A 21,074-nucleotide genomic window follows, 5' to 3' on the forward strand; every position below is an offset into this window, starting at 1 on the left:
TTGATTTGTTTTCTTACATATGTTTCTTGGTTCTAACTTCTTTTTGAGTTTTTACTCAAAAGTAAACTCCCTGAAGTATGTCCCTTTGATAATTCTTTCATTGGGGACCTGTGTTTAATGAGTTTCTATGTTCTTGAATATACGAAAATGACTTCATTTCAGTCTCACTCATAAATGATAATTTTGCTGATTGTATCATATGAGTTTATAGTAATTTTCCTTCCATCTTTCGATGATATTGTTCTGTTGTATTCTTTTTAAAACTTTTTTATTTTTAATTTTTATGGGTATATAGTAGGTGCAAGTAGGTACATGAAATATTTTGGTACACTCATACAATGTGTAATAATGTGTAGTAATCACATCAGGGTTAAATGAATATCGCCCTAAGCATTTATCATTTCTTTGTGTTACAAACATTGCAATTATATTCTTTTAGTTGTTTCAAAATGTACAATAAATTTCCTTTGACCATAGTCACCCTGTTGTGCTATTGAATATTAGATCTTATCCATTCTGTCTAACTATTTTTATACCTATTAACCATTCCCAATTTTCCTCTCTCCTGACCACCCTCCCCAGGCTCTGGTAACCATCATTCTACTCTCTATCTCCATGAGTTCAATGTTTTAATTTTTAGTTCCCACAAATGAGTATGGACATGCGAAGTCTGTGCTTCTATGCCTGGCTTATTTCACTTAACATAATGACCTTCATTTCCACCCAGGTTGTTGCAAATGATAGGATCTCATTCTTGTTTGGATCTCATTCTCGTTCTGTTGTATTCTGGCACATATTATTGCTAATGAGATGTCTAGTGTTAACATGATTTTTTGCAGGTGGTCTACTTCTCTGGTTGTCTTTACGATTTGCTTTTTAATGTCTGTTTGTCAGTTTACTACAATGAGTTTTGGCACATGTAAGTGTGTGTGTGTGTATGTGTGCATATATATCTGTGTTTTAAAGTTATCTAATTTCAGCTTTCAGTGGACCATTTTGATCTGAGGATTTATGTCTCTTTTCTTCTGGAATATTATTAATTATTATGTTTAAAAGTATTACCTGAAATTTATTCTTTTAATTCTTTCTTATCAAATTCCTATTATACTTGACCTCATTCTATTTACAGCTTTTCTTTTTCATATTTTCAATATCTTCTGTGTATTATTTTGAGCTGAGATTTTCAATATTTTCCATGTACTATTTTGAACTGAGATTTCCTCAGTTCTATTTTCCAGTTTACTCTTTTTAACTGTGATTAATAATATTTAAATGTTATTTACATATAGTTACATTAGAATTTATATATTATCTAACTATTGTTTCAATTTTAATAACTTTTATTTTCAAGATTTCAGCTTGGTTCTTTTTTAAATATGCCTGTTCTTTCTTCAAACTCTCTCTCAAATATATATATACATATAAATTTCTTTTTGTATCTTTTTAGAAAGGATAGTCTTTCTTTTATTCCCCAATAGGTAAGCCACAACCTGTCAGAACTCCAGCCTTTGGTGGCCTTTTCATGCTATACTAGCTGTCATATGCCATATCAGCTGCCTTACTGTTTAAAATTTTACTATCTCCTTCACTTCCTCCATTTAGGCATTTCTTCCCTCCTATCTTATCAAGGTTACTTATGACATTAATTTTGCAAAATTCCTTGTCAGTTCTTACTCCAAAAATTTATTGCTTAGCCTTTTTTGATGCTGTTGTTCATTCTTTACGTATTGAAATACTATCTTCTCTTGAGTGCTGTGAGACCTCCCCTTTACTGGTTCTCCTTCTTTCTCCCTGCTCACAACTTCTCTATATGCTTAGTTAGATTTTTCTCTTATTCTAAACTTCTAAAACTGATTAATCCTTACCCTTTCATTTTTACATATACCTTTGGTTATCTAATTTAGTCCAATGGTCTTAAATGTTACCTATATACTGATTACTGTCTAATTTATTTCCCACCCAATCTCTCCCTAAATCTTCAGACTCAAATATTTAATTGCCTTTTGATATAGAGTATATGCTTGGATGGGGAACAGAATGTTTAGTGGGATTTTTCTTGTTACTCCCAAATTGACAAGTAGGATCACAAAGCTGAGGAAAAAGAGGTTATAACTTCCCATTCCCTTCCTCAGCAAACTGAGGTGAGACAAGCCCTCAGGAGGGATTGCAGCATTGCCAACTCCATAATTAAAAGGGAAAGGATTCTGGAGGCTGTGCAGTGCAGAGGTGCTGCTCGCCGGCCTTGACAGATGATGGCCAAATTAGCTCTCCTATCTCAAATGTCACCCTTTTTCCAAGACAACATAAGCAAACAACTATAAAGGGCAGGAGATTTAAGAGTCTTTAGAGTTGTGAGTAGTTAACAAAGGAATGGTGTTGTAGGGGAGGAAGGAATAGTGCTGTCTTTTTCTGAAGGCAAATGAGTAGCACTTTGAGATTTGCTTACAGTGATTGGGGGTATCTGTGAGAAAGGATGTGTGGCACCCCATCTCCTGGTTGAATAGTGGATTTGTTGACTTGTTTGGTGCCTATCTGAATAGAAGGAAAGTAAAATTGGAGAGAGACAGCAGTGCAGAGTGTCCTTGTTCTGTGATAAAGATTCCTGAGCCTCCTGAGGGTTCGATGGGCAGTGCAAAATACATCCTGGCTTGAGCCTTCTTGCTAGTATGTCACTCAAGTGGTGGCCTACTTGGTAAGGGCATCTCTGCAGTACGAGCTATGAAGTATATTGCTGGAGAGGGAGTTGAGGGGCTCTGGAATAGGCAAGACTAGAGTCAGTACTCCCACATCAGGGACTATGCATGGTCGAGTTCTTGTAGGTTCTTCCAAAGAACTCAAATATGTATTCTGCAAGACATTTGGGTATCTGCTCTAGATGACATCAAAGGACAGTCAGTCTCAGGTTCTCAGAGAAAAGAACCTACAACTAACAGAAGAAGGAGACTGCAGGCTCCAAATCCATCCTCTCAGCCTCAACAGTGGGAATTATAACAACAGTGGGAATTATAGCAACAAGGAGAGTGGACAGGAAGGGGAAGCACATTGTATTTCTCTTCCCTATTCTGAGTCAGTGTGCCTGAGACTGGCCATTAGGGGGTTTTAAAGGGGGTGGCTTGAGCGTTTTAAATAATTTAGCATAACTAGAAAATTATGGGTTCTAAGACATTAAATGATAGGAAGGAGACACATGGCAGAGAACATGCTTGAAGCTTGCTAAGGTCAGATTATTTAATTAATTAGTCCTAAATGTTCCAGGCATCTGGAACCGAGCATACACAAAACTGAACTCACAATAGCATCCTATAAATCTGCTCTTCTCCACTATCTAAATCAATAAATAGTTTCATTCATCAAGTTTCTTAGACCCCAAATCTAGGAGTAATACTTGGTGTCTTCTTTTTCCCTTAAAATCACATTCAGTCCAACAGCAGGCCCTGTTGGCTTTGCCCCCAAAATAAATAAAATCTGAAGACCTTCTTCCCACTTCCACTCTGATCACTCTTTCCTTGCCACACTCACCTTTAGTTTCAGGCCTCTTAACTGGTCTTCCTGCTTCCTCTCTTGAGCCCTCACTCTCACCCCAGTTAATCCTCCACAGTAATAGGGTGATCTTTTAAAATTATAAAGTAGACCCTATCATTTCCCTGTTCAAGCCCTTCAGTTACCTCTCATGACGCCTAGAATGAAATCTGCAATTTTTATTAAGGACTACAGGGCCCGACATAATCTGGCTCTTGTCGCTGTGGCCCTACCTCCTGCTCTGCCTCCTACTTTCTAGCCTGGCTGGCTGTTTTGCATCTCCATAGCAGGCCTCTGCATGTTGTACTTGTTCCTTTTGCCTGAAGCACACTTCCCCTTCTATACCATCTTTCTTTAGTCTGTTACTCTTCTTATTTTTCTACATGAATTTATCTGCCTGACATTTACTACATGTTTACTTACTATTATTTGCCTGTTTTATCTCAACATATAAACTCCTTAAGTGCAAGGACTTTGCCTTGCTCATGGCTATATTTTCAGTGCTTAGGATAATGCCTGGCCTACAATAGGCCAATATATATTTGTTGAATACATATATTTTTAAAATGCATTAATATCTTTGAAGGTTTTTCTTTTTTTTCCTTTAGTGTTTGACTTGTTCAATGCTGTTAGGTTTCTTATTTTAGTCTTCTTCAGATTGCTCTAGTTATATTTCTCTGGGTTGGAATTCTCCAATTTGTTGGGGGTTTGTGAGGTATCACTCACATGGTGCTGAATTTCCTCATAGATTTCATAACTTTTAGTAGTTTCTTATTCCTTGGGGGCTATCTTTTGTGGGTGTTCTATGATATAAATACCCAGGTTGTAGATCCCTTCTTGGTGGCTATTGTCCTAACTTCCTGGATACACTGCCCCTGAACCAGATCTCAGCTGTTTTAACTTGGAATATTATGCACACTGCATGGGTAGCACACCTCCAGCAGGGCTCTACACCCTGGACAGATCTAACTCTGGACCTGTGTGGGTGGCTCTGTTTTCATGCTTGGGGCAGATGGGTGAAGATATTTTGGCTTCTCTGCATGGGGAGGCAGTGTATTTTCTGCTCCTGGCTTTACTCCCAGTGGTGTAATTCCAGTTTTCTACGTGTTGTATCTTGAAGCTTTGTCCACCATCTAGGAGCAGGCATTGAAACCCTACCTTTGTTCCTGAGGCAAAGCTGCTACCTCTGTTTCCTCATCCCCTCACCATTCTTCCCAAGAGCTCAACTTTAGCTTTCCTTTCTTTATATGTGTTCCTATATTCCATTTTTGCTCCTTGGAAATCACTCTTACCCTCCTTCTTTATGCTTAGGTATGGCTGTGTATTTTTCATTTAAAAATATTTCCAGCCAAGACTTAGGCAGCCAAAAATGAGGTGTTATAACTGCTAGTTACTTTGGTATTCCTTTTTTCTCTCTCCCTACTCCTTGGGTCTTGGATTTTTACATTATTTCCCTGCCCATCCTCTTTGATGACTCCTCTGAAAAGGACACTATGCATTCAATTTGGATTCTGGCTTGTAATTTCTAGCTGTGAGACCAATAATCCCTTCTCCTGAACTTTGGTGGGCCTTGGTCTCTGTTCCCAATTATAGGGCCCATGTGCAAACATAGACATCTGGAATTTCCAGCTTCAGTCCTGGGTCTCAACCACTGAGTATGTATTTTCATCTGTGCAGTGAGAATACTTAGCTGATCAGCCTCTTTGCTCAGGCTTCAGAAAGGTATGTGAATGGGGATTTTGGAGAGACACTCACTAATAATTCTTTGTTGACAGTTCCAATTCTCTTCACTCAAATACCAATGTCTTTGTCCTAACATTATTGAAATTAGTAAAATGTTGTCATTATGAAAACTACATCCAGAGTGTGTTTAGAAGGAACTGTTTGAAATCTGTTAGAAGGCCATAGATGTCTTTCATGTTTAAAACCTGGAAAATTTTACCTACTATCTGGATTAAGTGAGATGCTTGGACAACTCTAGATGTGAATTCTTGCATGAAGAGGTTGGCTGGAGCTGGGCAGCAGCTACCTTCTTCAGACTATGCGTGTCCTCCCAGTTTTACACAGTTCCCAGCAGACTCACCTCATCTCACGCATTTACTGACCTGCCTGGGCTCTTTTGGCATCTGCGTTTTTAACCTTGACAGGAACTTTGGGTTTTAATATTAATGTGACTTAATTTCAGGCTGAGGAATCTTAGCTGATATTGGGTTTGCTTAAGTCATTTGTAACTGAGATATGAGAACCAGATTTGCATTTTGGAAAACTAGGACACAGTGTGAAAGGTGGTTTCACGAATTCTATATTAAATATCATCATTGTCAGTGCTTGATCTGGTTTAAATATTGAGTCACTGTTGGTATGTGTTACCTTGGAAGTTGTGTTTAGAACTAAAATAATGGGGCTGGGCGTGGTGGCTCACACCTATAAACCCATCACTTTGGGAGGCAGAGGTGGGCGGATCACTTGAGGTCAGGAGTTCGAAAACAGCCTGGCCAAATGAGGAAACCCTGTCTCTACTAAAAATACAATAATTAGCTGGGCGGGGTGCCTTGCACCTGTATTGCTAGCCACTTGGGAGGCTTAGGCAGGAGAATCGCTTGGACCTGGCAGGTGGAGGTTGCAGTGAGCTGAGATCACACCACTGCACTCCAGCCTGGGTGACAGAGTGAGATTCTGTCTCAAAACAAAACAAAACAAAGCAACCCTAAAATAATGGGAAATATTACAGTTATGAATCAAAAAGTTTGTTCTGAAGTCCTAATCTGGAGGACTTTGGGTAATGTAGAAGCAAATGAATATGAGAAATATGAGTCTCAATCTTTTGGATACTTAGAAGTAGAAACATCTAAGATAAATCTCCAATATGACCAGCTGAGAAATAAAGAACTTACTTGCAGTTCTCCGTGAAATTACTAAAAAAAAAGCAAAAAGAAATCCATTTAATTTTTCTCAGATGGAAAAAACATAGCATTATCTAACATATTTTGTTGGAGTCTGTGAGGGGAGGACTTGTGTGGGCAAAGAAGGAAGCATTCCAAACCACCCCACAGATTAGTTTTAGATTAGTTGTACAATGCAAAACTAGATGTAAGATTAGGCAGTGATGATGTAATGAAGTCAAAGGTAGGGTTTCCTTAAAGGCCCTCTTCATTTACTGGACCCGACAGCTTTGGGTATAGTCTCAGGTAGAGACTGCCTTATCTTTCTGTTTCCTTTGAATAGCATCATAATGTCTGAGAGAACACTGAAAGCCTCTCTCCATTTAAACGTCATTATGGATTTCATCTCTCAATAATTCTGCCTACCTGTTATTTCATAATATTGTTCAGTTTATTATTGATGAATCCTAGCTTAGTCCCTCTTTTAATTAGTGTTTAAAAAGATTCTCTGTAATATAGACCATGTAGGGTAATAAGGAAGCAAGGGAAGAAGGGGAACCGCAAATCACTTTGACAGAAGTGAAGTGAAGGAGACCAAAGAGAACCAAAGTAGAAAAAGACATGTAGTACTTACTTATAGGTGCTGCCAGCTGACCTAAAAAAATTAGATATCAGTGAAGATTTGTTTGAAAGGAACAAGTTTCCTTCTAGGGAGAGATATTTGTGTTGGGGAGAATCTTGGTAGTCACACAGCTCTGGGTGACAATGGCTAATTCTCTGTTAACAGCTCCAATTCTTTATGACTATGCATTCTTGGGTAAGTATCTGGGTCAGTTTCTTATCTCTTACAAAGGGGTTAGTGGAGTGATTCTAAGGATTAAATGGGATAATGTAATTAAAGCACCTTTATAATTCTATAGGAAGTGCAAAGTACGTATGTGTTTGAAATCATGTAAATATAAGCTTCCTTCTCAGGGAGAAGCTAGATAATCAGAGGGCAGGGGAAACTGGGAGCTTTGAGTCAGGTAGCTGCACACAGAGTTAGAAATGAGCAGGGCAGGCTGGGCGTGGCTGTAATCCCAGCACTTTGGGAAGCCGAGGCAAGCGGATCATGAGGTCAGGAGATTGAGACCATCCTGGCAAACACTGTGAAACCCCGTCTCTACTAAAAATACAAAAAAATTAGCCGGGCTTGGTGGTGGGTGCCTGTAGTCCCAGCTACTCCAGAGGCTGAGGCAGGAGAATGGCATGAACCCGGGGGGCGGAGCTTGCAGTGAGCCAAGATCACACCACTGCACTCCAGCCTGGGCAACAGAGCGAGACTCTGTCTCAAAAACAAACAAAAAAAGAAATGAGCAGGGTAGGGACAGGTCTCTAAGCCTTATAGAGAACAGCAAGAACAACAACAGAAAACAGTAGAAAAAGAAATTGAACTTACCACGGGGTGTTGAAGATGGACCAGCTGAAAAACAGAGAGGTATTTTAGGAACCATTTTTTCTTCCATGATATTTTTCCTTTCTATGTAGAGAGTTTCTTCTTGGTAGGTCATTATAACAATAGGGAAAACTTTCCCTTTGGTATTCATTTACTTTTAATATGAATCAGCAGAATATGAACTTTCAAAAAATCACTAATAACTTCATGGAATTTTGATGACAGTATGGTTAAAGTATTAGAAAAGAAAAGTATGCACCCCAATCCCAGAAATCTTAACACTACAGGGAAAGGAGAGATTTTAGGACCCCACAGTTGTGAAAATATAGACTTAATGATGGCAAGTGGAATGGATCCAGCTGGTGAATAAAAGAGAGAAAATTATCTTTTTCTTTACTTGCTTGTTCAACTTGTTTTTCCATTTGTGATTTCCCTCATAATGCTGCATTTTAAACTACTGAGAAACTTTCCCCTCTGCTCTCTATTTTTAAATTAAATAGTAAAGTTTTGTCTTTTCCATATGATATTAGTTGGCTCTGTGTCATCACCCAAATCTCACCTTGAATCCCCATAATCCCCACATGTCAAGGGGGGGACCAGGTGGAGGTAATTGAATCATGGGGGTGGTTTCCTTCACGCTGTTCCCGTTATAATGAGTGAGTCTCACGAGATCTGATGGTTTTATATAAGTACCTGGCATTTCTCCTGCTTGCACTCATTCTCTCTCCTGCTGCCCTGTGAAGACGTGCCTTCCACCATGATTGTAAGTTTCCTGAGGTCTCCCCAGCCATGTGGAACTGTGAGTCAATTAAACCTCTTTTCTTTATAAATTACCCAGTCTCAGATATTTCTTCATAGCAGTCTGAGAACGGACTAATACACCATATAATTATTTTAAAATTGAGATAATGATGAGTCACATGAAAGCAAGACATCAAGGAAATAGCAACTTCAAGCCACTAAAATCCTTAAATGATCAGGGAGATTTTCCTCAGATATCTATGCAAAAATCATTATCAATTCTTACTCCAAAAATTTAATGCTTAGCTGTTTTTGATGCTGTTGTTCATTCTTTCCATATTGAAATACATCTTCTCTTGAGTTCTGTGAGACCCTTCCCCCCTTTACTTGTCTCCTTTTTCCCTGCTCACTCCTTTTCTATATGCTTAGTTAGATTTTTCCCTTATTCTAAACTTCTAAAACTGATTAATCCTTACCCCCTCATTTTTACATATATCTTTGGTTATCTAATTTAATCCAGTGGTCTTAAATATTATCTATATGCTGATTACTGTCTAATTTATTTCCCACCCAGTCTCTCCCTAAATCTTCAGACTCAAATATTTAATTGCTTTTTGATATAGAGTATATGCTTGGATGGGGGGCAGAATGTCGAATGAGACTTTCTTGTTATCTCCAAATTGACAAGCAGGATCACAGAGCTGAGGAAAAGGAGGCTGTAACTTCCCATTCCTCTCCTCAGCAAACTGAGGTGAGACAAGCCCTCAGGAGGGATTGCAGGGTTGCCAATTCCATAATTAAAAGGGAAAGGATTCTTGAAGCTGTGCAGTGCAGAGGTGCTGCTGGCAGGCCTTGACGGATGATGACCAAACTATCTCCTATCTCAAATGTCACCCTTTTTCCAAGCCAACATAAGCAAACAACTGTAAAGGGCAGGAGATTTAAGAGTCTTGGCCGGGCGCGGTGGCTCACGCTTGTAATCCCAGCACTTTGGGAGGCCGAGGCGGGCGGATCACGAGGTCAGGAGATCGAGACCACAGTGAAACCCCGTCTCTACTAAAAATACAAAAAAATTAGCCGGGCGTGGTGGCGGGCGCCTGTAGTCCCAGCTACTCGTAGAGGCTGAGGCAGGAGAATGGCGTGAACCCGGGAGGCGGAGCTTGCAGTGAGCCGAGACTGCGCCACTGCACTCCAGCCTGGGCGACAGAGCGAGACTCCGTCTCAAAAAAAAAAAAAAAAAAAAAAAAGAGTCTTTGGAGTTGTGAGTAGTTAACAAGGGGATGATGTTGTAGGGGAGGAAGGAATAGTGCTTTCTTTTTCTGAAGGCAAATGAGTAGCACTTTGAGATTTGCTTACAGTGATTGGGAGTATCTGTGAGAAAGGATGTGTGGCAACCCATCTCCTGGTTGAATAGTGGATTTGTTGATTTGTTTTGTGTCTATCTGAATGAAAGAAAGTAAAATTGGAGAGAGACAGTAGTGCAGTGTCCTTGTTCTGTGATAAGGATGCTTGAGCTTGCTGAGGGTTCAGTAAGCAGTGCAACAGACATCCAGGTCACACGAGTGCTGGGAAGGGAAGAGCTTGGTCTCTTTAAATAATACAGGAATTGGGGAAGTGCTGGGTAGAGAAAGGCGGGTCCCTGGCTAAGGCTCCACCTCCAAGGACCTAGGTGAGGACAGGCACTCCCGCTTTTGCTCCCAAATGTTGCATTTCCCAAGACCACTGGGGCTCACCACAACCCCATCTTGGGCCTGTAAAAACCCAAGACCTTAGGGGGCACATACACAAGCAGCTGAATGTCATGAGGAACACTTCTGTGGAAGAAGACACAAGCCATTGGTCGTCAAGAGCATGCCAGTGAAAGAGCACGCCAATAGGCACCGGGAGGCCAGCAGGCTATCCACCAGCAGAATGATGGGGCATCTGTCTGGAGCGGTTGGAGAAGAGTCGGGCCACAGAGCAGCTGGACTCCAGGGGTAAACCATCTCCCTTCTGGCTCCTTCATCTGCTGAGAGCTACTTCTACTCAATAAAATCTTGCGTTCTCCAAGCCCATGTGCTATCTGATTCCTCTGGTACACCAAAGGCAAGAAACCCGGGGATACAGAAATTCCTCTGTCCTTGTGATAAGGGAGGGGGTCTAATTGAGCTGCTTAACACAAGCCACCTACAGATGGCAAAATTAAAACAGCAAAACTAAAAGAGCATCCTGTAACACATGCCCACTGGGGCTTCAGGAGCTGTAAAAACTCCCACCTAGACACTGCCATGGGATCAAAGCCCCACAGCCTGCCCATCTGCATGCTCCCCTAGAGGTTTGAGCAGTGGGACACTGAAGAAGCGAGCCACTCCCCATCACATGCACTGCAAGGGGGACAAAGGAACCTTTCCCATTTCACAGGCTTGAGTCTTCTTGCTAGTATGTCACTCAAGTGGGTGACCTACTTGGTAAGGGCATCTTTGTAGTACAGGCTATGAAGTATATTGCTGGAGAGGGAGCTGAGGGGCTCTGGAATGGGCAAGACTAGACTCAGTACTCCCACATCAGGGACTATGCAGTGGAATCTCAGAACTGGTCAAGTTCTTGTAGGTTCCTCCGAAGAACTCAAGTATGTATTCTGTAAGACATTTAGGTGTCTGCTCTAGATAACATCAAAGGACAGTCAGTCTCAGGTTCTCAGAGAAAAGAACCTGCAACTAACAGAGGAAGGCGATTGCATGCCCCAAATCCATCCTCTCAGCCTCAACACAGTGGGAATTATAACAACAGTGGGAATTATAACAACAAGGAGAGTGGGCAGGAAGGGGAAGCACATTGTATTTCTCCTCCCTATTCTGAGTCAGTGTGCCTGAGACTGGCCACTAGGAGAGGAGAGGGTTTTCAGAGGGGTTCGCCTGAGTGTTTTTTGTTTGTTTGTTTGTTTGTTTGTTTTTTGACACGGAGTCTTGCTCTTTCGCCCAGGCTGGAGTGCAGTGGCACTATCTCGGCTCACTGCAAGCTCTGCCTCCCAGGTTCACGCTATTCTCCTGCCTCAGCCTCCCGAGTAGCTGGGACTACAGGCGCCCACCACCGCGCCCGGCTAATTTTTTGTATTTTTAGTAGAGACAGGCTTTCACCGTGTTAGCCAGGATGGTCTCGATCTCCTGACCTCATGATCTGCCCGCCTTGGCCTCCCAAAGTGCTGGAATTACAGGCATGAGCCACTGTGCCTGGCCCTGAGTGTCTTTAATAATTTAACATGATTAGAAATTTATGGTATGCTACCAGGCTACAGTAAGCAAAACAGTATGGCACTAGTAGGAAACAGACACATAGATCAATGCAACAGAATAGAGAGCCCAGAAATAAGGCCACATGACTACAACTATCTGATCTTTAACAAACTGACAAAAACAAGCAATGGGGGAAAGGGCTTCCTATTCAATAAACGATACTGGGATAACTGGCCAGCCATATGCAGAAGATTGAAGCTGGACTCCTTCCTTACACCACACGAAAATTAACTCAAGATCGTTTAAAAGATTTAAGTGTAAAACCCAAAGCTATAAAAACCCTGGAAGACCACCTAGGCAATACCATTCTGGACATAGGAATGGGCAAAAATTTCATGATGAAGACAACAAAAGCAACTGTAACAAATGCAAAAATTGACAAACAGGATCTAATTGAACCAAAGAGCTTCTGCCCAGCAAAAGAAACTGTCAACAGAGTAAATAGGCAACGTACAGAATGGGAGAAAGTTTTTGCAAACTATGCATCTGGCAAAGGTCTAATATCCAGTGCCTGTAAGGAACTTAAACAAATTTACAAGACAAAAACAAACAACCCCATTAAAAAGTTGGCAAAAAAAGGGAATAGATACTTTCAAAAGAAGACATACATGCAGCTCACAAACATATGAAGAAAAGCTCAACATCACTGATTATTAGAGAAATGCAAGTCAAAACCACAATGAGATACCATCTCGCACCAGGCAGAATGGCCATTATCAAAATGTCAGAAAATAACAGATACTGGGGAGGCTGTGGAGAAAAAGGAACAATTTTACATTGTTGGTGACAACGTAAATTAGTTCAACCATTGTGTGAAACAGTGTGGCAATTCCTCAAAGACCCCAAAACAGAACTACCATTAGACCCAGCAATCCCATTACTGGGTATATGCCCAAAGTAATAAAAATTGTTCTATCATAAAGAAACACACGTGTGTTTATCGCAGCACTGTTCACAGTAACAACGACATGGAATCAGCCTAAATGCCCATCAACGATAGACTGGATAAAGAAAATGTACATATACACCATATAATACCATGCAGCCATAAAAAAGAACAAGATCATGTCCTTTGCAGGAACATGGATGGAGCTGGAGGGCGTTATCCTTAGCAAACTAATGCAGGAAGAGGAAACCAAATGCCACATGTTCTCACTTACAAATGGGAGGTAAATGATGAGAACACATGGACACAGAAGGAAACAACAGGCACTGGGGGCTTATTGAAGGGTGGAGGGTGAGAGGAGGGAGATGGCCAGGAAAAATAACTAAGGGGTTCTAGGCTTAATACCTGGGCGATGAAATAATCTGTACAACAAACCCGCATGACACAAGTTTACCTATGTAACAAAACTGCCCATGTACCCCTGAACTTAAAACTTAAATAAAAATAAAGAAAGCAAGTTGATACTACTTATCATAATATTTCCTTACAAGTAAATAAAGGAAAGCTAAAAAAAAGCCAACCAAAGATATAATGAAATATTATTTGGCCATAAAAAGAACTGAAGTACTGCTGCATGTTACCATGTGGATGAACCTGGTAAACCTTATGCTAAATTGAAGAATCCAGTCACAAAAGACCTCCTATTGTTTGATTCCATTTATATGAAATGTCCAGAACAGCTGAATCTATAGAGACAGAAAGAAGATTAGTGGTTGCCTGGGGCTATGGTGTGGAGAGGGTTTTGGGTTGGGGGATACTGGGAAGTGATTGCTCAACAGAGTTTTTCTGAGGGGTGATGAGAATGTTCTAAAATTGATTCTGGTGATGGTTGCACAACCCAGTGAGTATACTAAAAAGCATTAAATTCCACACTTTAAATAAGTGAATTGTGTCATATGTGAATATTATCTCAATAAAGCTGTTATTTACAAAGATAAAAAAGATAAAATTATGGGTTCTAATGCATCATTAAGGGACAGAGAGGAGATATTTTCCAGAAAACATGCTTGAAGCCTGCTAAGGTCAGACTATTTAATTAATTAGTCCTAAATGTCCCAGGCATCTAGAACCTAACATATGCAAAACTGAACTCACAATAGCATCCTATAAATCTGCTCTTCTCCGCTACCTAAATCAATAAATAGTCTCATTCGTCAAGTTGCTTAGACCCCAAATCTAGGAGTAACCCTTGGTGTCTTCTTTTTCCCTTAAAATCACATTCAGTCCAACAGCAGGCCCTGTTGGCTTTGCCCCCAAAATAAATAAAATCTGAAGACCTTCTTCCCACTTCCACTCTGATCACTCTTTCCTTGCCACACTCACCTTTAGTTTCAGGCCTCTTAACTGGTCTTCCTGCTTCCTCTCTTGAGCCCTCACTCTCACCCCAGTTAATCCTCCACAATAATAGAGTGATCTTTTAAAATTACAAAGTAGACCCTATCATTTCCCTGTTCAAGCCCTTCAGTTACCTCTCATGACGCCTAGAATGAAATCTGCAATTTTTATTAAGGACTACAGGGCCCGACATAATCTGGCTCTTGTCGCTGTGGCCCTACCTCCTGCTCTGCCTCCTACTTTCTAGCCTGGCTGGCTGTTTTGCATCTCCATAGCAGGCCTCTGCATGTTGTACTTGTTCCTTTTGCCTGAAGCACACTCCCCCTTCTATACCATCTTTCTTTAGTCTGTTACTCTTCTTATTTTTCTACATGAATTTATCTGCCTGACATTTACTATATGTTTACTTGCCATTATTTGCCTGTTTTATCTCAACATATAAACTCCTTAAGTGCAAGGACTTTGCCTTGCTCATGGCTATATTTCCGGAGCTTAGGATAATCTCTGGCCTGCAATAGGCCAATATATATTTGTTGAATACATATATTTTTAAAATGCATTAATATCTTTGAAGACTTTTTATTTTTTTTCTTTTAGTGTTCGACTTGTTCAATGCTGTTAGGTTTCTTATTTTAGTCTTCTTTAGATTGCTCTAGTTATATTTCTCTGGGTTGGAATTCTCCAATTTGTTGGGGCCTGTGAGGTATCACTCACATGGTGCTGGGTTTCCTCACAGATTTCATAACTTTTAGTAGTTTCTTATTCCTTGGGGGCTATCTTTTGTGGGTGTTCTATGATATAAATACCCAGGTTGTAGATCCCTTCTTGGTGGCTATTGTCCTAACTTCCTGGGTACACTGTCCCTGAACCAGATCTTAGCTGTTTTGACTTGGAATATTATGCACACTGCATGGGTAGCACACCTCCAGCAGGGCTCTACACCCTGGACAGATCTAACTCTGGACCTGTGTGGGTGGCTCTGTTTTCATGCCTGGGGCAGATGGGTGAAGATATTTTGGCTTCTCTGCATGGGGAGGCAGTGTATTTTCTGCTACTGGCTTTACTCAGAGGGGCCTAATTTCAGTTTTCTGCATGTTGGATCTTGAGGCTTTTGCTGTCATTTGGGAGCAGATGTTGAAACCCTACCTTTGCTCCTGAGGCAAAGCTGCCACCTCTATTTTTTCACCCCCTCACCGTTCCCACCAAGAGCTTAACTTTAGCTGCTTCTTACAATGTGTTCCTATATTCAATTTCTGCTCCTTGGAAATCATTCTTACCCACCTTTTTTATGCTTAAGCGTGGCTGTATATTTTTCATTTAAAGATATTGCCAGGTAACACTTTTTAAACTTTTATTTTAAATTCAGGGGCACATGTGCAAGTTTGTTTTGTAGGTAAACTTGTGTCATGGGGGTTTGTTGTACAGATTATTTTGCTACCCAGATATTAAGTCTAGTTATTTTTCCTGATCCTCTCCTTCTCCCACCCTCCACCCTCTGACAGGCCCCAGTGTCTATTTTTCCCCTCTGTGTGTCCATGTGTTCTCATCATTTGGCTCCCATTTATAAATGAGATCATGCGGTATCTGGTTTTCTGTTCCTGCATTAGTTTGCTAAGGGTAATGGCCTTTAGCTCCATCCATGTTCCAGCAAAGGACATGATCTCATTCTTTTTTTGGCTGCATAGTATTCCATGGTGTATATGTATGACATTTTCTTTATTCAGTCTACCATTGATGGGCAGTTAGGTTGATTCCATGTATTTGCTATTGTGAATAGTTCTGTGTTTAACATAACCATGCATGTATCTTTATGACAGAATGGTTTATATTCCTTTGAGTCTATACCCAATAATGGGATTGGCCAGCCAACACTTAGCTATCCAAAAAGCAGGTGGTATAATCCCTAGTTCCTTTGGCATGTTTTCTTTCATCCTCTCTACTAGGATGATATATAGGATCCAAGACCCTACATATCTATTCGGTCTTGGATTTTTACATCTTTTTCCTGCCCATACTCTCTGATGACTTCTCTGAAAACGACACTAGGCATTCAATTTGGATTTTGGCTTGTAATTTCTAGCTGTGAGACCAGTAATCCCTTCTCCTGACCTCAGGTGGGCATTGGCCCCTGTACCCAATTATAGGGCCTATGTCCAAACATGGGCATATGGATTTTGCAGCCTCATCCCTGGGTCGGAGCCACTGTCTCTGTATTTTCATCTGTTCAGTGAGAAAACTTAGCCGATCAGCCTCTTTGCTCAGGCTTCAGAAAGATGTGTGGATGAGGACTTTGGAGAGACACTGGCTAATTCTGTGTTAATAGCTCCGATTTTCCTCTCTCAAATACCAATGCCTTTGTCCTAACATTATTGAAATGAGTAAAATGTTATTATGAAAACTGTATCCAGAGTGTGTTTAGATGGAACTAGAGGGGAGTATATAAGTATGTTTGCAATCTGTTAGAGTAACCCAGATGTCTGTCATGTTTAAAACTTGGAAAAATTTACCTACTATCTGGATTAAGTGAGATGCTTTGGCAACTCTGGATCTGAATTCTTGCATGAAGAGGTTGGCTGGAGCAGGGCAGCAGCTACCCTCTTCAGACTATATGTGTCCTCCCAGTTTTACACAGTTCCCAGGAGACTCACCTCATCTCACGCATTTACTGACCTGCCTGGGCTCTTTTGGCATCTGCGTTTTTAACCTTGACAGGAACTTTGGGTTTTAATATTAGTGTGATTTAATTTCAGGCTGAGGAATCCCAGCGATGTCGGGTTTGCTTAAATCATTTGTAACTGAGATATGAGAACCAAATTTGCATTTTGGAAAACTAGGATGTAGTGTGAAAGGTGGTTTCATGAATTCTATATTAAATATCATCATTGTCAGTGCTTGACCTGGTTTAAATATTGAGTCACTGTTGGTATGTGTTACCTTGGAAGTTGAGTTTAGAACTAAAATAATGGGAAATACTACAGTTACGAATCAAAAAGGTTGACTTGCAGTCCTAATCTTGAAGACTTTGGGTAATGTAGAAGCAAATGAATATGAGAAATATGAGGCACTTAGAAATAGAAACATCTAAGATAAGAAAAGTCTCCACATATGACCAGCTGAGAAGTAAAGTACTTACTTGCGGTTCTCTGCGAAATTACTGAAAAATAAGCAAACAGAAATCCATTTAATTTTTCTCAAATAGAAAACACATAGTATTATCTAATATATTTTGCTGGAGTCCGTGAGGGGAGGACTTGGGTGGGCAATGAAGGAGGTATTCCAAACCACCCTATAGATTATTTGGTTTTAGATTAGTTTTATAATGCAAAACTAGATGTAAGATTTAGCAGTGATGATGTAATGATGAAGTCAAAGGTACAGTTTCCTTAAAGGCCCTCTCCACTTACTGGACCTGAACAGCTTTGGGCATAGTGTTGGGAAAAGACCACTGGATCCTTGCACTATAATGTTTGAAAGAACACTGAAAGTCTCTCTCCATTTAGATATCATTTTGGATTTCATCTCTCTCTCTCTTTCTCTCTCCACCCCCCGATAATTCCTCCTACTTGTTATTTCATAGCATTGTTCAGTTTATTGTTGATGAATGCTAGCTTAGTCCCGCTTTTAATTAGCATTTTAAAAAAATTATAGGGGAAGCAGAGTAATAAGGAAGCAAGAGAAGAATGGGAAACTCAAATCACTTTGACAGAAGTGAAATGATGGGGACCATAGAGAACCAAAGAAGAAGAAGAGATGTTATACTTACTTATGGGTGCCACGGGTGGACCTAAAAACCAAATTAGATATCAGTGAAGATTTCTTTGAAAGAAACAAGGTTCCCTCTAGGGAGGTATATTTGTGTAGGGGAGAATCTTGGACACCTTTCTGGGTCCAAATTATGATTCTATGACTATGTATTCTTGAGTAAGTATTTGGCTCAGTTTCTTATCTCTTACAAAGGGGTTAGTGGAAATATTCTAAGGATTAAATGAGATAATGTAATTAAAGCACTTAAATAGTTCTAGAGGAGATACAAAGTAAATATATGTTTGAAATTATGTAAATATAACTTCCTTCTCAGGGAGAAGCTAGATGAGCAGAAGGCAGAGGAAACTGGAAGCTTTGAGTCAGGTAGCTGCACACAGAGTTAGAAATGAGCAAGGTAGAAACAAGTCTCTAAGCCTTGCAGGGAACAACAAGAACAACAACAGAAAACAGTAGAAAAAGAAATTGAACTTACCGTGGGGTGCTGAAGGTGGACCAGCTGAAAAACAGACAGGTATCTTAGCAACTGCTTTTTCTCCCATGATATTTTGCTTTCTATGTGGAGAGTTTCTTCTTGGTAGGTCATTATAACAATAGGGAAAACTTTCCCTTTGGTATTCATTTACTTTTAATATGAATCAACAGAATGTAAACTTTCAAAAAATCATTAATAACTTCATGGAATTTTGATGATGGGAAAGTAAATGGTTAAAGTAGTATGCACCCCAAGCCTGGAAATCTTAGCAGTACCAGGGAAAGGAGAGATTCTAGAATCCAACAGTGGTGAAAACACGGACTTACTGATGGCAAGTGAAATGAATCCAGCTTGTAAATAGACCAGAGACAATTATCTCCTTTTTCTTTCCCCTCTGCTCAAAGTGTCTTTCAATTTGTTAAGTCCCTTGTAATATATCATTTTGACCTGCTGATAAACTTTCTCCCCTGCCCTTTATTTTTAATAAAATAGTAAGTTTGATTTTTTCCAGAGTTATTTAAAAGGTGAGAGAATGAGGTGTCACGTGAAAGCAAAATATGGAGGAAATAACAACTTAAAGTTGTTATTTAAAGTTTAGGTGTAAATCCTCTAAAATCTCTAAAAAGTGATATAAATTTTTCTTAGATGTTTTAGAATTTAAATGTGGAAAAAGAGACCAGATACGGCAGGAGTGAAAAAGGGTTATAGAAACTTCTTATCTACTCCTATCTCTCCTACCATTTTTTCCCTTTTTAAGATAGTCTCTTGTTTATGAGCTTTGAAATTTTGTAAAATTTTTTTCTCTGCTCTGACTTATCTCTTCCCTTTTTGCAGTGACTGGTAACTGCTTGAAATCCTGCAGGGGACTGTAAATTGGTAGTCTTAAAACTTTCCAGTACATCATTAATAATCCAGAGAGGTTTTGATAATGAGACAGCGAGAGGCCAAGATGTATCTCAAGCCCTTTGTATCCCAATATGGGCAGATAAAGACTCATGGACTCCACTAGAGACCAACTGAGTCCTAAAGGAGAGAATTAAATGAACACATAGACTTACTGATTGTGTGAGGATGCTATCTGACTGAAAAACAAGCAAAGATACTTTTTGTTACCCCCTTCTTGTTTCTTTTCTTACTCATTTTTTTCTATTGGTAAATTTACTAGTGATATACTTGCTTGAACAGTTTTTTTTTTTTTAAATCAAAGGCACTAGAAATTTCCAGAAAACTAATTATCAGCTGGTTGAATTCTGGATAATGGAAAAACAAAAGGCTGAGAAAATAGAACTTCAAGTTCCATGTTGCAACTCAAGTTCCAATAGACATCAGTGGACTTTGATAAGTGTACCACAGAGAAACAAATAACTAACTGACTAATTGCCTGTACAGATGACTTATCTAGAAAGCAGAAATGGATCTATATCATTTTTCTCTCATTTTTTTTCCCTCTGCATGGAAAGTTCCTAATTAACATTCTTTAGAGTCATGTAAAAACTTTTTTCTCTGGTGTTTATTTTTTATGCAAGTCAGTGAATGTTCTAGAAACTTATAATGTATTTAGGCCTTTCTGCCCATGGATGCCACGGAAGAAGCATCGTTAAAGTCTCTCTTCTCCCAGCCATCTTGTCTAAGTCAGAGTCTCCTAAAGAGCCAGAACAGCTGAGGAAGCTCTTCGTTGGAGGATTGAGCTTTGAAACAACTGATGAGAGCCTGAGGAGCCATTTTGAGCAGTGAGGAATGCTCCCAGACTGTGTGGTGATGAGAGATCCAAACACCAAGCACTCCAGGGGCTTTGGGTTTGTCACATATGCCACTGTGGAGGAGGTGGATGCAGCCGTGAATGCAAGGCCACACAAGGTGGATGAAAGAGTTGTGGAACCAAAGAGAGCTGTCACAAGAGAAGATTCTCAAAGACCAGGTGCCCACTTAACTGTAAAAAGATATATGCTGGCGGCATTAAAGAAGACACTGAAGAAATCACCTAAGAAATTATTTTGAGTAGTATGGAAAAATTGAAGTGATTGAAATCATGACTGACGGAGGCAGTGGCAAGAAAAGGGGCTTTGCATTTGTAACCTTTGATGACCATGACTCCGTGAATAAGACTGTCATTCAGAAATACCACACTGTGAATGGCCACAACTGTGAAGTTAGGAAAGCCTGTCAAAGCAAGAGATGGCTAGTGCTCCATCCAGCCAAAGAGGTCGAAGTGGTTCTGGAAACTTTGGTGGTGGTCGTGGAGATGGTTTTGGTGGGAATGACAACTTTGATCGTGGAGGAAACTTCAGTGGTCATGGTGGCTTTGGTGGCAGCTGTGGTGGTGGTGGATATGGTGGCAGTGCAGATGGCTATAGTGGATTTGGTAATGATGGGAGCAATTTTGGAAGTGGTGGAAGCTACAGTGATTTTGGCAATTACAACAATCAGTCTTCAAATTTCGGACCCATGAAGGGAGGAAACTTTGGAGGCAGAAGCTCTGGCCTCTATGGTGGTGGAGGCCAATACTTTGCCAAACCATGAAACCAAAGTGGCTATTGCGGTTCCAGTAGCAGTAGCAGCTATGGCAGTGGCAGAAGATTTTAATTAGGAAACAAAGGTTAGCAGGAGAGGAGAGCCAGAGAAGTGACAAGGAAGCTACAGGTTACAACAGATTTGTGAACTCAGCCAAGCACAGTGGTGGCAGGACCTAGCTGGTACAAAGAAGACA

General features: G+C 40.2%; 1 protein-coding gene and 1 pseudogene across 2 annotated transcripts in view; one reads left to right on the forward strand and one right to left on the reverse strand.

Annotated features, from left to right (window-relative positions):
• TSBP1 (testis expressed basic protein 1) overlaps positions 1 to 21,074 on the reverse strand; it is an 81,485-nt gene that overhangs the window by 16,490 nt on the left and 43,921 nt on the right. Inside the window, exons 18-23 of one of the 2 annotated variants that reach the window (XM_058432563.1) lie at positions 18,368 to 18,391; positions 17,894 to 17,914; positions 8,172 to 8,195; positions 7,840 to 7,863; positions 7,036 to 7,056; positions 6,414 to 6,434 (exon numbers count right to left, since the gene is read on the reverse strand). In XM_058432563.1, coding sequence (XP_058288546.1) covers positions 6,414 to 6,434; positions 7,036 to 7,056; positions 7,840 to 7,863; positions 8,172 to 8,195; positions 17,894 to 17,914; positions 18,368 to 18,391 — 135 coding nt within the window. Of the gene's footprint in view, positions 1 to 6,413; positions 6,435 to 7,035; positions 7,057 to 7,839; positions 7,864 to 8,171; positions 8,196 to 17,263; positions 17,285 to 17,893; positions 17,915 to 18,367; positions 18,392 to 19,105; positions 19,116 to 21,074 lie in introns of both variants that reach the window. The other variant, XM_032141364.2, reaches the window with a different exon arrangement.
• Positions 20,090 to 21,031, forward strand: LOC116460322 (heterogeneous nuclear ribonucleoprotein A1-like; annotated as a pseudogene).

This window comes from Hylobates moloch, unplaced genomic scaffold (assembly GCF_009828535.3).
Source record: "Hylobates moloch isolate HMO894 unplaced genomic scaffold, HMol_V3 SCAFFOLD_20, whole genome shotgun sequence".
NCBI lineage: Eukaryota > Metazoa > Chordata > Mammalia > Primates > Hylobatidae > Hylobates > Hylobates moloch.